We start from the raw sequence: 15,129 nt of genomic DNA, 5'->3' as shown, positions 1-15,129 counted from the left end.
TTAAACTATGATATCCTTGGAAGAGTTAGCACATTAGGATTTGCAATCAGTGCTTTGTGGTGTAAATGTGAATAAGTTTAGCAGCAACTTTCCTCACAGATAGGTAGGATGGGGGAGAAGTGCAAAAAGCATAATAAGAAAATAAGTACCTGGAATATACATGGCCACAAAATGGAAACAAGCAGAATTTTAGGGTGCTAAGGATAGGATGTACTTTTCAATTTAGAACCGTAAGTTTACAGACAACAGAGTATGTAGCATAATGAAAAGACTAGCTAAAAAATATTTTACCTCCTATACTTACCTTACAGATAGCAACAAATAAACTATAGCAACACATCCCTTCATGTGCTCTTTCCAAAGATATATCTGGTGGCAAAGAACATCAGGAGTCTGAAGGAGGATGGGGCAAGCGAGTTCTGGGAAGTTGACTTTCCACATTAAATTCTTATTGGTTACAATCTTATTATTCATTCAGACCCTGTTCATAGGAACTGGAGGAAATCTGTACAGATTCTGACATTTATCAAATAGATTATGTAATAAAACATGTCACTTAACTAAGTGAAGAAAACAGATATGGTGAAACATAACCTGGGTTCTACTTTTGAATTCTAGATTATTTAATAATGGAGTATTATTACTTTAATGTGCATTTAAACCGTGGGAGAGAAATAATTAGAATGGAATTTAAGGTGAAGCTTTACTGGCTATAGACAGTTGGACAAAATCATCTCTTAGGCAAGGTAACTCAACTTCTGAAATAGTGTTTAAATAAATGCAAAAAAGTACAATTGATTACCTTACTATGAACTAATTTTTGTATTTACAAGTATTGATTATTCTACATAATTCCACTTTGCTTCAAAAATGTAAATACAAAGCTTTTGTCAGTCACAGTGAGTCACTGAAGTTTAAACTTATATGCCTGAAAAATTTCTTTTAACACATATGCTTTGTAGGGTAAGGTGTGAGAAACTGTAAGAAAGACACCTAACTCAGTCAATTTTTAGCATGAAAAATAAACCTTACCTGATTCTAAAGTAGTAACAATCACTTCAGCACTCGACTTTCCTTCCACATATGCAGCACTAATATTTCCAGTGAATGCAGTGATCACCACGGAATACCTTGTGAATATTTTCAAATCTTTAATTTCTATGGTTTTATTTTCTCCATTTGACTTGATTAAGGAAATATTAAATTCATCACTATCTACCTACAGGAAAAAATAGCTAACAATTAAAGGAAGCAGCACTTGAGATACAAATCACTAAAACATAAAAATAGAAAGCTATGAGTGGTATATTTTTCTAGCCAAGATTTAAAAATTCTTTTATTTACAGTCAGACAGACCTGGGAAATCCGAAGTGCTACTTTAACACTTTACTAATTACAATTATTTCAACAATTGAAAGTAAAAGAAAAAAATCAATCACAATTAATCAGAACAAGCAGAAATCATCTCCGCAGTCAATGAAATTTATACTCCAATTTTTTTTAACATCTTTATTGGAGTATAATTGCTTTACAATGGTGTGTTAGTTTCTGCTTTATAACAAAGTGAATCAGCTATATATACACATATATCACCATATCTCCTCCCTCTTGCATCTCCCTCCCACCCTCCCAATCCCACGCCTCTAGGTGGTCACAAAGCATTGAACTGATCTCCCTGTGCTATGCAGCTGCATCCGACTAGCTACCTATTTTACATTTGGTAGTGTATATATGTCCATGCCACTCTCTCACTCCGTCCCAGCTTACCCTTCCCCCTCCCTGTGTCCTCAAGTCCATTCTCTAGTAGGTCTGCATCTTTATTCCTGTCCTGCCCCTATGTTCCTCAGAACCTTTTATTTTTTTTTTAGATTCCATATATATGTGTTAGCATACAGTATTTGTTTTTCTCCTTCTGACTTACTTCACTCTGTATGACAGACTCTAGGTCTATCCACCTCACTACAAATAACTCAATTTTGTTTCTTTTTATGGTTGAGTAATATTCCATTGTATATATGTGCCACATCTTATTTATCCATTCATCTGTCGATGGACACTTAGGTTGCTTCCATGTCCTGGCTATTGTAAATAGTGCTGCAATGAACATTGGGGTACATGACTCTTTTTGAATTATGGTTTTCTCAGGGTATATGCCCGGTAGTGGGATTGCTGGGTCATATGGTAGTTCTATTTTTAGTCTTTTAAGGAACCTCCATACTGTTCTCCATAGTGGCTGTAACAATTTACAGTCTCACCAACGGTGCAAGAGGGTTCCCTTTTCTCCACACTCTCTCTAGCATTTATTGTTTGTAGATTTTTTGATGATGGCCATTCTGACTGGTGTGAGGTGATACCTCATGGTTGTTCTGATTTGCATTTCTCTAATGATTAGTGATGTTGAGCATTCTTTCATGTGTTTGTTGGCAATCTGTATATCTTCTTTGGAGAAATGTCTATTTAGGTCTTCTGCCCATTTTTGGATTGGGTTGTTTGTTTTTTTGATATTGAGCTGCATGAGCTGCTTGTAAATTTTGGAGATTAATCCTTTGTCAGTTGCTTCATTTGCAAATATTTTCTCCCATTCTGAGGGTTGTCTTTTGGTCTTGTTTATGGTTTCCTTTGCTGTGCAATAGCCTTTAAGTTTCATTAGGTCCCATTTGTTTATTTTTATACTCCAGTGTTTTACAGAAGAAAGAATATAGGTTGGTTCCCAGCCATCAGGGGTTCAAATCCCAACCTGGTCACTTAATAACTCCTGTAGCATTTGATAAGTCATTTATGCTCTCTGTCTTACTTTCTGTATATGTAAGATTGGGGTGATAATATCTACTTAAAATATTTTGATGATTCAGAAAAAACAGATCTGAAGTAGCCGGCACAGAAATTTGCAATTGTTTTTTTTACCATGATCAACAAAAATGAAACATTTTGCAACATAATTCAGGATGTGTGTGTGTGTATTCTTTATAACTGAAAATTGCTTTTCAGAAATACAACTTCTGAAATGCACTTTGCTATTTTCTGCTCTTTTTAATTTTATTCCAATTCATTTAAAAAATGCTGGTCATAATTGAAGTTTGAAAAACTGATCTAGCACCATGCAAGGCACTAAGTAAGGAATCAATTAATTAACATGATGTCATAATTATTAAATGTATACAAATGAGTATGCTTAGGTATATTAAATATAGTTGTATAATTTATTAAAACATAGTCTGTCTTGGATGGAGAGTCTGGCCTATTCACTGTAGGGATTAAACACAGCTAAAGTTTCTAGCACTAAATAGAAGGGCTTTGCCTGAGATGAACAACAGCAAGTTTGAAATTCTATTATGCCTGCTTCTCTCAAATACTTGAAAGACTTAAAAACAAGTTGGATACACTGTCCTCACTATCAAGTTCATTTTCAACCTGACCCTCTCTCATAACTTTGAAAGATGTTTTTTTGTTTAATATGTTCTTCAAATGCTCTTTTCTAAGAACTTTTTAAACTAAAAACGATGTTGCTATGAGAAACACAGCAAAAGGCTGAAAAATAGCAGATCTGCAAAAAGTCAAACAGATCGAACCAGAGCAGTGGAGGGAGGTGTTCCACTTCTAAACTGTCAGAAAAACAAATCAATCAGTGTAGGAATCCAATTGATCGGGTGCATGCACCCACTGGTAGAAAGTGTGTATTTAGTATTTAATTAGTTGTCAACATCTAAATATCTCATACAAATCGGGCTTTTAAAATTTCCCCTATGACTAGGCTTATATTCATGCTGGGTAACAATTATCTAGAGATGAGTGACAGGTGGCTCCTCTAATGGGGCAGGGGTCTCCAATTCATCACTGAAGCTTCATTGTGACTGTTCCTTGATGTTCCTTGCCTGACTACTATAGCTATTTCAACTCTGATTTTATTGAGTTGAGCTGAATTCCTCAAGATTCCATAGCAACTTGGTAGCTGAGACAGGATTTACTCCCAGGTCTTTGAAGAGTCCAGACCTCTCTACACCAAGTCATGGGGCGTGGTCTTATAAAGTAAAACGAAATTATTCCAATGCCTTCCATTAAAAAATGGATAACAAATAGCAAGTAGTAAAACATGAAATAACATGCATGTGATCTACTATATCTTAAAAAATATACAGTAAAGTTCAAAAAGAATGCTGTGCCCTCAAATACTGCATGTGGAAAAATTCATTTTCTTTCTTCACTAAACCTACTATCATTAACTAATATTCGTCCACTTACCCAGGACTGAAACCCCAGACCTTTTTGACCCATCATCTCCCTTCAATCAGTTCCAAATTTGTTTGCTCATATTTGATCATCGATTATTATGATGAAATGTCTGCCATTTTTTTTGAAGTGTGGTTGTTTCATATACACTGTCAGTAATTAGATTCTGGTTCTATTTTCCTCTCCTTTGCCTGCCCCACCTGCACTCTTCCCCACCTGGTACACCCCCATTTAATTCTTACATCCCAGAACAGAACAAATTTCATCTTCTCTGTGCAGTCTCCTCTATATATTATGTCCCCCATAATTAATTACTTTGTTAGTTTATATTCCAAAAAAGACTGCATACCTCATACTCTACAACTAGCTCTTTATATTCTGGTGTCATTCTCTAGAGTGTGAGCTACTTGGAAGCAGAACTTTGTTTTCCATCTTTGTCTTGGTGAAAGAAGCTACTAAGTATTTGCTAAGTTAAAAAATAAAGGGGCCAACAAACAAAGGGCCACAAAGTGCATTAATTTCCAGTAGAATCATCCAGGATGATAGCTGAGCCCATATATCTTTATTCAAGATTGTCAAGTTTTGCTTAATTTGAGTCTTTTAAGGGAAGAGTTTTATGCCCTTGCGGTTAGTATTTGGCAGAGGCCAGGCTGCAGCATAAGTCCTAAATTCAGAGACATACGTTCTTCTTTGGCCTGCGAGCCAATGACTTTTGAAGGTAGATAGTTATATATTCATGAAATGAGCTGCAGATAAACTCTATAAGGATAATGACCACGTCAGACTTGTTCACTTCTACATACCCAGCACGTACCACAATGCTGGCATTTGAATGTATTTAAAAGCGTGTTGGGAGTTTGGGATTGACATGTACACACTGCTATTTTTAAAATAGATAACCAACAAGGAACTACTGCATAGCACAGGGAACTCTGCTCAATATTCTGTAATAACCTAAATGGGATAAGAATTTGAAAAAGAATAGATGCATGTATATATATATAACTGAATCACTTTGCTGTACACCTAAAACTAACACAACATTGTTAATCAACTATGCTCCAATATAAAAATTAAAAACATAAAGTGTGTTGAAAGAATGAAGGGAAGAAGGAACAAATGACAACTTAGTTCCAAGAATCCTAGGGAAACTCTGAAGTGTTAGAATCTGTTTGAATTTTTGCTATCTTTGATCCAAAGGTGTTTTGGTGAGCATATATTTCAGTTTGGCAATTTTTATTTGCTTTTTGATGTTTTTTCCTATTTTCCATCACACCATTGTCTACTGGTTTTAGCCACATCTTAATATTTGAGAAGTTATTTATCATCTCTGTGCCTCAGTTCCCCTTTATGCAAAATGAAGATAACATTTACATCAAAATGTTATTAGATATGATAATACAATGCATATGAAGAGCTAATATGTAACTGAAATAAGCAATTACAATATTAGTTATCTTTCCATCCTTCTCTCTTTCCCTTGCTCATTTTTAATCTCAGTAAGAATGCTAAGAGAATGAGGTTATAAATCACTATTTTTACTGTTTTATTTTTCCCTCCTTTAAACACAACCAAATTCCAAGAGAGAGCTATTTTCCTTAATAAAGTGTCTTTTACTTGATAGATAGAGCACAGCATTTAACTTTTTTTTTTTTTTTTTTTTGGCAGTACGCGGGCCTCTCACTGTTGTGGCCTCTCCCGTTGCGGAGCACAGGCTCCGGACGCGCAGGCTCAGCAGCCATGGCTCACGGGCCCAGCCGCTCCGCGGCATGTGGGATCTTCCCGGACCGGGGCACGAACCCGTGTCCCCTGCATCGGCAGGTGGACTCTCAACCACTGCGCCACCAGGGAAGCCCCAGCATTAACATTTTATAATTTGCTTTTAATGCTATTCCCAGAGCATTTGTCATTCGTGTTGATTATTTTTGGCTAATTATTAACTAAAAATCTTCACAGATATGCTCTAAAAAAGGAACATAAACTGAAGACTGAATGGGAGAACAAATGTACCAATAAACCCTGAAACTTTCTTTTAATCATGACACGTCTTTTGAGCAAGAAGTATTTCCTTTAAGAAATAATATAAAGACATAAAAAAATCATAAAAGTTAAACAAGAGATGGATAGAAACAGCAAGGAGAGGAGAATTCACCATGAATTACCTAATTTAACGTGTTAGATGCAACCGTAAGAGACTGCTCATCAGGTCCAGTAAAGCTCAAGCAGGCTGGCAAGGAGATATTTCCAATTCTAACCCTAGATAACAACTCTGCATTATTCACATTGTGCAGCACCCTGTCTTAGGTGAAAGGCTTGACTCTCATGCTTGGGTCTCCTTCTGTCCGGAAGGCTCCTCCAATTTGGTGTCTTCAGGGACATCTTATTTAAATGTTTGTATTCCCCAGGATACTATCCTCAGGTTAGTTCTTACAGAAGAGGCTTTACATGTTGTGTAGTTAATCTCATCTACTCATATTATTTCATCTATCATCGAAACACCAACAGTTCCCAAATCTGGGAATACAAACTTCCTCTCCGGAGCTACAGATCCACAAATAAAACTGCTAATGGGCTATCTTCGTCTGGAGGATTCCCAGGCATCTTAAAGTCGGTGCATCTAGTACTGAATTCATGCCTTTCCTCTACAAATTTGTTCCTCCTCACAATTTTCCAAATCATATATCTTAAAGTCATCCTTGATTATTCTCTTCACTCACCATCCACAGATTTTTTTCACCAAATCCTGTAGTTTTAAATTATTTTTCATTCTGTTTTCCTCACTCCATTTCCTCTGTCCTTCTTTTCTTGTTCAGTTTTACTCTTTTGTGTGTGTGTGTGTGTGTGTGTGTTACGCGGGCCTCTCACTGTTGTGGCCTCTCCCGTTGCGGAGCACAGGCTCCGGACGCACAGGCTCAGCGGCCATGGCTCACGGGCCCAGCCGCTCCGCGGCATGTGGGATCTTCCCGGACTGGGGCACGAACCCGTGTCCCCTGCATCGGCAGGCGGACTCTCAACCACTGAGCCACCAGGGAAGCCCCAGTTTTACTCTTATAGTTTCCTGTCTCCTTATTTAATTTTGCACCCCCAGGACTTCTCTAAAACTATTCTCTACAATGCACCCATACTGATCCTGTAAAACAGAAATCTGTATCCCAACACTGCTTTAATTCCACAATTGGCACCCCACTGCCCTTACCATGAAACCCACACTCCATAACATGTTATAAGCCTGCCTCCTGATCTGGCCTCATCTCTCAGCCTTTTCTTCTTGAAAGTTTTGACCAAGGATTCCAGAACTACTTGCTTTTTCCTGAAGGAAGCTAACTTTTCTATTATTCTAACTTCTATTACCATTTCCTTTTCATGTTCTGCTTCAATTATTTTCAAAATTAAGCTCTGATGCTATCTTATTTGGGAGATATTTCTCCTAATGCCTTGTCCGTTCTCCTTTTATGTTTTGAGTTCGTTTTCACTGTATTTTAAACCAATATATTATTATCAACTTAACCTCGTTTATATACATCATCTATACCCTGACGATAAATACAATAATAACCATTGTGACAATACTTTATTTACATTTATTGAACACTTACTATGCGTCAGGCAATGTTTTAAGTTCTTTAGGTACATTTTCTAACTTAGTCCTCACAAAATCTCTCTACACTGGGTAGTATTATCAATCTTTATTTTACAGATGTGGACACTGAAAGACAAACAAGTTAAGTAAGCTGCCTAACAGAGCTGAGATTAAAATTCAAAGTCTGCTTCCAAAACCTATATTCTTAACCATGCTCTATACTGTCTTTTGTAGAAGGTAAGACACGCCTTACCGATTTGACATCTATCAAATAGAATGTTGGTCCAGTAATGACAACAGGTTCACTCCAGCTGATGTTGATGCTAAAAGGTGATGTTGCTACTACATACACATTTTCAGGAGGACCATCTGGAGCTATGAAAATAGAAAAAATTCAATTACCTTGCTACATTGAAGCTAGTATTTGCCACAATACGATAATAGAAAAGACCGTAAAAAAGGATAATCATGCTGAATTAATTATACATAAATTTATAGTTCACAGCGTGCTAAAAGGCATTGGCAAATCAAACGATGTAATTACTTTCAAAATAATTACTATGCATAAAGAACTTCCATATGAGAAATTAATGGTCATAAATACATGATTTTTAAACTTGAAATAACAGTTTGAAAAGAAAGCATTACTATTGCTAAAATAAATCTTTTTGAACAAATCAATATTTTATTTTAAAATAATTAGCTTAACAATGTTGTTTTAGGAAAACCTGCAGAAACTAAACATATTTGACTACAGAAAAGTGGACCTGGTTCAAGTGAATTATATTTAAAATGTATTGTCTTACAAATGTATCAATAAATTGGGTTGGTTTATTGTTTTCACTGAGGGGGTAGCATAGGAAATAGGTTATACAACTGATCTTATTATTACAAATGTAAACATTTCCTGAGTTCATTATGATTCCAAACAAATTCTTTAATTTGTCTTGCTTTTATTATTGTTGTCTTTCCTCAAGAGTGCAAAACAAGAAATAATATTTTAAGGAACTGACTGATGAAAACCTGTGTTGAAATTTCAATTTGTGAAACTACTAGGAATTAGAAGAGTTTTCAGTATGTTAAGAAGGATTTAGTCACAGTTACTTTGACATAGACATTGACCTAGAAACGCTGTTTACACATCCCTGTCCTATCACGGCCCCTCGTCAATTCCAGGGATATTAAATATTGGGAGATGAGTATTTCCCAGCATTTCTGATTTTTAAATCCACATGAACAAACATTACTGAACAATATCATTCCTTAGATCCTGAGAAGGGGTAAAGAAGAAGAGAAAATATTCACTTCCTCAAATTTATAACAGCAACAAGTTGTATGATCTTGGTCAGACAATAAAATTTCTGGACCTCAGTTTTCTCTTCATATGCATACTTCACAGTGTTTTAAAAAGAACTGCGAACACACAATGTGTGAAAGTAGCCCATTAGTTTAGTGTTTGGCCCTTTTTGTAAATTAATACAAAATATTATAACAAAGGGCAAAGTAAAGATAAGAACTAATTAGAAATACAAATAATCTACTATGAGACGGCAAAGACAGTGGTGAGTACAGTTGGGTGGGGAGTCAAGGTAAAGTTGCAGAGAGGAGCTGGGGATTGAATAGACTTTGAAACATGAGAAGGATTTCAATAATCAGAGGGGCAGGTTTGGGGGCACTTCTTTGCTAAGAAGGTCCTAAGCAAAGCCACAAAGATATAAACAATGGGATCCACAGGCAGAATATTATTTCTGCAGAACGGCTTTCTTACACTTATTAATCTTATGCTTATGCTTATTATTTTATAATTGAAAAATATAACTCTAGGAAGGGGTCCACACACTTCACCAGACTGTCCAAGGAATGCATGGTACAAAAAAAAAAAATCAGAACCTCTAAATTTAAGGAATAGAGATATCACAGAAAGACCAGCATTAATGGAGGGATAGGGTAGGGAACAAGCCTCAAGCAGTCATTTGGGAACTAAGTTAGGGAGCACTCGATTATCTTAAAAGTGTTTGAAGTTCATTCTTTAAACAATGGGATGTCACTGAAAGTTCTGAGAAGGGAAGTATTTTTCTAATGATTTAGGAAGAAATCTGATGCAGCTATGAAAAAGATATGTGCTCTGAAGCAATGAGTCCAGATAGGCTATTTCCAAAAAGCCAGGTGAGATCTGATGAGACCCAAAAGTAGAAGAGTGACAGTAGGTAGAGATAGGAGGAGATGAATCCCAGAGCCCTTAGAAAATCTAATAAAAAGAACTGAAGGGCAGATGAGATGTGAAATAGAGGAATGTAGTAAAAGCTAACTCATGTATTAATACTGGGAGAGTATTGCTAGAATTCACAACAACAGCACGTTCAGGAACAGACACTAGTTTTGGTAGGGATAAGACTATGGCAGGAGATGATAAATTTGGTCTGTACTCATTAAGTCTGAGATACTCACAAGGATTCAGATGCCTGCCTGGCAACTGGAAAGATGAGCCTAGAACCAGGGAGACAGGACCAAGATGGAAAAGGGTTTTAAAAAATTTTCAGATAATTCCTTACAAATTGGGATAGTATAAATATGGCAAGTATATCTGGTTCAAGTGAGTCACAGGCTCTGAAGAAAGACAAAAGTTTTATTTCAACACCAGGTAGCTGTTTAAGATGCTAATAGTAGTGACAATCTTTGAACTATGAATGAGTTATTGGTATTCAGAACGTTTCCAAGAGAGATGATATTATATGTTTTGGAATTTGGGAGCCCAGCTCAGCCCATAAAGGTATTTTTTAATAGTAGCATTGAAACAATTTAAAGAAGCACTCAAATGTTACTATAGATGACTCTAGGAAATATGTATAAGAAAGTTTCTGTGGGAAAATGCTTTTGGGGTGACAAACATATGCTTCCTACTTGTACCTTTTCTGAACTTTGTGCAATACTCTGAACATTGACTCAGAGATCCAGTCTATATGGCCTCCAGGGGAGAGAGTGAGGAGGGGATGCTCCTGGATTCAGAGGTACGATAAGCTGAGATGTGTTAAAAATAATGACAGAATTAGGCACATGATTTCTCTGGTGACTAAATGTAGAGAGATCATGGAATCTCAGCACTTAAACACACCCTGCATGTCCTGAGATCTTCAGTCTTATTCTAACTTTAGGATCCTAGATTTAGGAAAACTGCCTCAAATTGTAGCATAATTCATTTAGATAACTATACACATAACAAATGAGAGCTACAGGAGGTCTCCTGCCACCAGCATAATTGTTTTTGGATGCCCTCACAGAATAATGCACTCCATATTCAAAAGTGGCAACTCTCTTTCCTTCCCAAGCTGGATATTCCTTAGAAATAAGGAGTGGATAGGCTTCAGGATTAGGTACACCATTACTGATCATCATTATATACTTTCCTCATGGAGAAATGGCTCTGAAAAATGTAAGATGTTTTGTGGGTTTCAATGGCCTGTCTCCTGCCTTTGACTCTGTAAAAGGGGATGGGCTAGAAGCTAAGTAAAGCTTTATTAAGGTGGCTATTGATTATTTATCCTTTATTAATGTTTTTGCAAAACCCGCCTTCTAGCTCTGTATGGACCATTGTAGAGAGGAAGAATTTTCTGACAGGCTGCACATTTCAAGTGGTATGAGACAGGAAAATATTTTAGCCTACCTTTTCCTTTATTTCTACCAAAATGTTCTGTTGGCTTTTAGGTGAAATTTATGCATTTATCCAATCAATATTTATTGAGCATCTTCTATGTGCCAGGGACTGGGAAGACACCAAACTTATAGAAGTGATCAAGGTAGCTGTGGACCTATCCATATAGAGCTTCTAGTATGTACCCACTCTTCTTCACTCAGCAACTGTTTATTGAACACCTACTCAAGGCAGGCATTTTTGAGGTGCTGGGAATAGAGAAGAAAACCAAAGATACAAAGATCATGGAACCACTATTTCAGTGGAGGGAGACAAATAATATATATTATTAAAAAGTTATATAAATTAATATATAACATACAAATAAATGATATACTATGTTAGGAAGTGATATGTACCATGACAAAAAATGAAGCAGGGTAATTGGGATGGGAATGTAGATAGGAGTTACTATTTTAAAAAATATGGTGGTCAGGCTATGCCTCTCCAAACAGGTAACATTTAAACAAAGATTTGAAGGAGGTGAGGGAGCATGGGAATGTTTGAAGAAGGAGTGTCACAGGGAGGAGAATGGCCAGTGCAAAGACCCTGAGACAGGACTGTGCCTGGTGTATTCTAGGAATAACAGGGACTCCAGTGAGGCTGAAGCCAAGTAAGTCAGAATGTTGAGTCAGACAGGAAATGAGGCCAGATTGTGTAGGGCCTTTAATGCCACGGCTAAGGTCTTTTAAGAACTGCTGTCACAGGCAAAAAAGATAAACGCCATAGTTTAATAAACTAATATCATGAACTAGAAGGAGCCTCTATAGATTTTGGTGCTTGGTATCTAACTCATACCAAGAAGATGGGCCAAAATTCATTATATCAAAAGAGGACAGATTATCTCCAGAATGTTATTCTTATACCTCTATAACATATATAAACTCGATGGCTGTCGGGATTCCACTTTTAAACCTAACTCATTCTAGCAGGCAGGCAAGGTGGTGCATTATTGTTGCCCAGATAACATGGACAGCTTACTGAGAATTTTCTGTGATAAGAAAGCCGATGAGATTTTTCTGTGACTAGGTTGATGGTAGCTTGTTTTTACAAATATTTTCTGGAAATATTCTTCTATGTCTGTGTCTTCTCTGCTCTGTAGTCTGGATCTTTGGGGTCTCAAATGAGGACAGATCCAAAACCATTTGCCAAGGAAAACCTCGGCTAGTCTTGCAAACATGTCTGTAGACCAGCTCAGAAAGCAGTATGATGCCTTGCTTCAACTTCTCGTCTTTCATAGTAAAATGTCAACCCTGCAATCATTCCTTTAATACCAGCAATCAAAGCCCTCATCAGGGAGTGTCTGCTACCCCAAGCAGAGCTGACAGAAAAACGACATTCAAAGATCATTCATGGTACATACTAACCACTTGAACTACTAAATATTTTAAGTTCTATGCACTAATCAATCATTATAAAAAGGTAAGGTATTTAGCCCCTCGCTGAGCTGTGCTTTAATTCTTGAACTTTCCTAAAGTGTTTTTTTCTTTCTTTTTTAAGAAACAATCAGATTCTCTTAATAACATTTGCATTTTCAGTATACTTGATAAAATTGCCTGTTTTGTTACACAAGTGTTCCCTGTGTTAAATCCTTTATGAAATATTTCTCTTAGAACATATTATATTAATCTATATTCTTGAAGAATTATAATATGATGGAATAAGAACTCCTAAATCTGAAATTAAAAAAAGTAAACACATACCTAACTAAACTGATATGAATATATTATATGCACATAATATATAACTGAATATATATTTCATCTGTGTAAAGCAATGAAAGATAAACATTTGATTAATTCATGGATATTTTAAGAGAAATATTTAGAACACCAAATGCTCAAAGTATACTATAAAATAGTATCTAATTATTTTAATATTGTCCAAATATTATAATGTACTTTTAAGCAAATAACATTTTCAAGTTTCTTTTATGCAATTTTCTCTTGGAATTTATCAAAATTCCAAAAATGCATAATAAAATAATTCAGTATTATTTTTTTCTTTTATTCCAGTGTGTAGTAAACTATTATTAGAGTTACATAAGGGGGAATACAAAATTACAATTATGAATGTCAACAATCAAAATAAAGGAAGCTTAAAGCAGTAAAGGTATGGGGAACTGAAAATATGCCAGTTTAAAAGCTTAGTAATATATAAGCATCTTTGGGAGACTTTGTTTGTCTCTCCATAAACTGTCACATTCTGATTTAGGATTGTTTGTGAAATGAATCTAGTCAGTAGTAGGCCAAGATATCACTATACCCTTTCTCTTATAAATCACAGCAATTTACTCAGTAGGAATGATCTATCCTTATTCTCTCATTCCCCATAATCCAATCACTTCCTCTCATAAGCACTTTTCCCCTGGTTTTCACAATAATGCATTTTCTGTAACTAACAACCATCATTTCCTGATTATCATGCTTCTATCCTTGCACAGGAATGTGGGTCTTATGTGGGTCAGGGTCATCTTTCCCATCCATCTGTGTCCCCATGCTAAGTGTGTTAGCTGAAAGGTGAGTCTGGATAGACCATCATTATGCCTAGTACATATAAAAGTTTGAATGCCCCCAAGTCTATGACACTTTGATTAAGAACCATCAAATTTTGGTGTGTCTAATACTACACTTTCAGAATAAGCACATTCAAAGAGTTATTAGAAACTTTGCCTTCTGCAGATCCCTGTAAATTTTATTTAATGATGAAAAATGTTGTAGAAAATACTCTGGTTTTTAATGCATGCTGTAGTGACCTTCCTAAAGAATAAGCATAAATAAATAAATGACCTGACAGCAACTCACAAGACAAAAAATATTGAGCTCTGTACACATGTATGATTTAGATTGTCTGCACATCTATTTGAATTTAAGTTCATTTCAAGTTTATTTAAAGGTCCTTCCCTTCAGGGTACTTTAGTTTCAGGATGTGGTACACTGGACCATCAGATTCCTATCTACTGTCATCACTAAATGAAGGGCTCCCATTCTTTCTCAGCTTATACAAGTATTAACAGCCTCTAGGACTGTGAGTTGCCTTAGATTCACCATACCTGAAGGAATTTGCTTTAAGTTTTAGATGTCTCTCAGGACTAAACAAAATCTAATTGGCTGGGTTGTTTGGGTGGCTTCCTTACATCTTAAATAATTCAGGGCATCAAGGGCCCTGAAGAAGTTCAGCGATTAGATTGACCATATTGATGGAGGCCAAGAGCATCTCAGGTCACATCCGACTGGTTACAATACTGCACTAATTGGCTATCCTTCACTGGTGTTGAATGTTTCCCTAGAGCCCAGTGATTTCACTGCCCAGTATGAGATACTACTGTTGGTGTATGAAATATTTCCTACCCTTTTACAAGATTTTAATTTTGTTTTACAGTTAGATTTCCCAACAGCAAGATAGTAGCACAATGGGCAACTATTACAATCGTAAGAATCTGACCTATTAGACTGTTTGATGAGTGCTGAGAATGATTGATGGATGCCCACAGTATTAGGCTTCATTGTATGACCATTTTCTTTGATGCTGAATGAGTAACTTTCTGAGTCATTTCAGGTTAGCTTAGGTGGAAAAAAATACAAAATACCAAAAAACTCTCACTTCCAATATTAGCCATGCCAGGTAAGAATGG

The 15,129-nt window shown here is 36.2% G+C and overlaps 1 protein-coding gene across 1 annotated transcript in view; it reads right to left on the bottom strand.

Moving 5' to 3' along the window:
- Positions 1-15,129, bottom strand: part of PTPRQ (protein tyrosine phosphatase receptor type Q) — a 197,324-nt gene that overhangs the window by 65,744 nt on the left and 116,451 nt on the right. Inside the window, exons 27-28 of the mRNA XM_029205660.1 lie at positions 8,061-8,182; positions 1,033-1,219 (exon numbers count right to left, since the gene is read on the bottom strand). Of these exons, the coding sequence (XP_029061493.1) occupies positions 1,033-1,219; positions 8,061-8,182 (309 nt within the window). The remainder of the gene's footprint in view (positions 1-1,032; positions 1,220-8,060; positions 8,183-15,129) is intronic.

The sequence above is a fragment of the Monodon monoceros genome, unplaced genomic scaffold, assembly GCF_005190385.1.
Source record: "Monodon monoceros isolate NGI ecotype Baffin Bay Population unplaced genomic scaffold, NGI_Narwhal_1 Super_Scaffold_6, whole genome shotgun sequence".
NCBI classification, from domain to species: domain Eukaryota; kingdom Metazoa; phylum Chordata; class Mammalia; order Artiodactyla; family Monodontidae; genus Monodon; species Monodon monoceros.
Note: the sequence above shows the minus strand (reverse complement) of the source record. Positions and strands in the feature narration are given on the sequence as shown.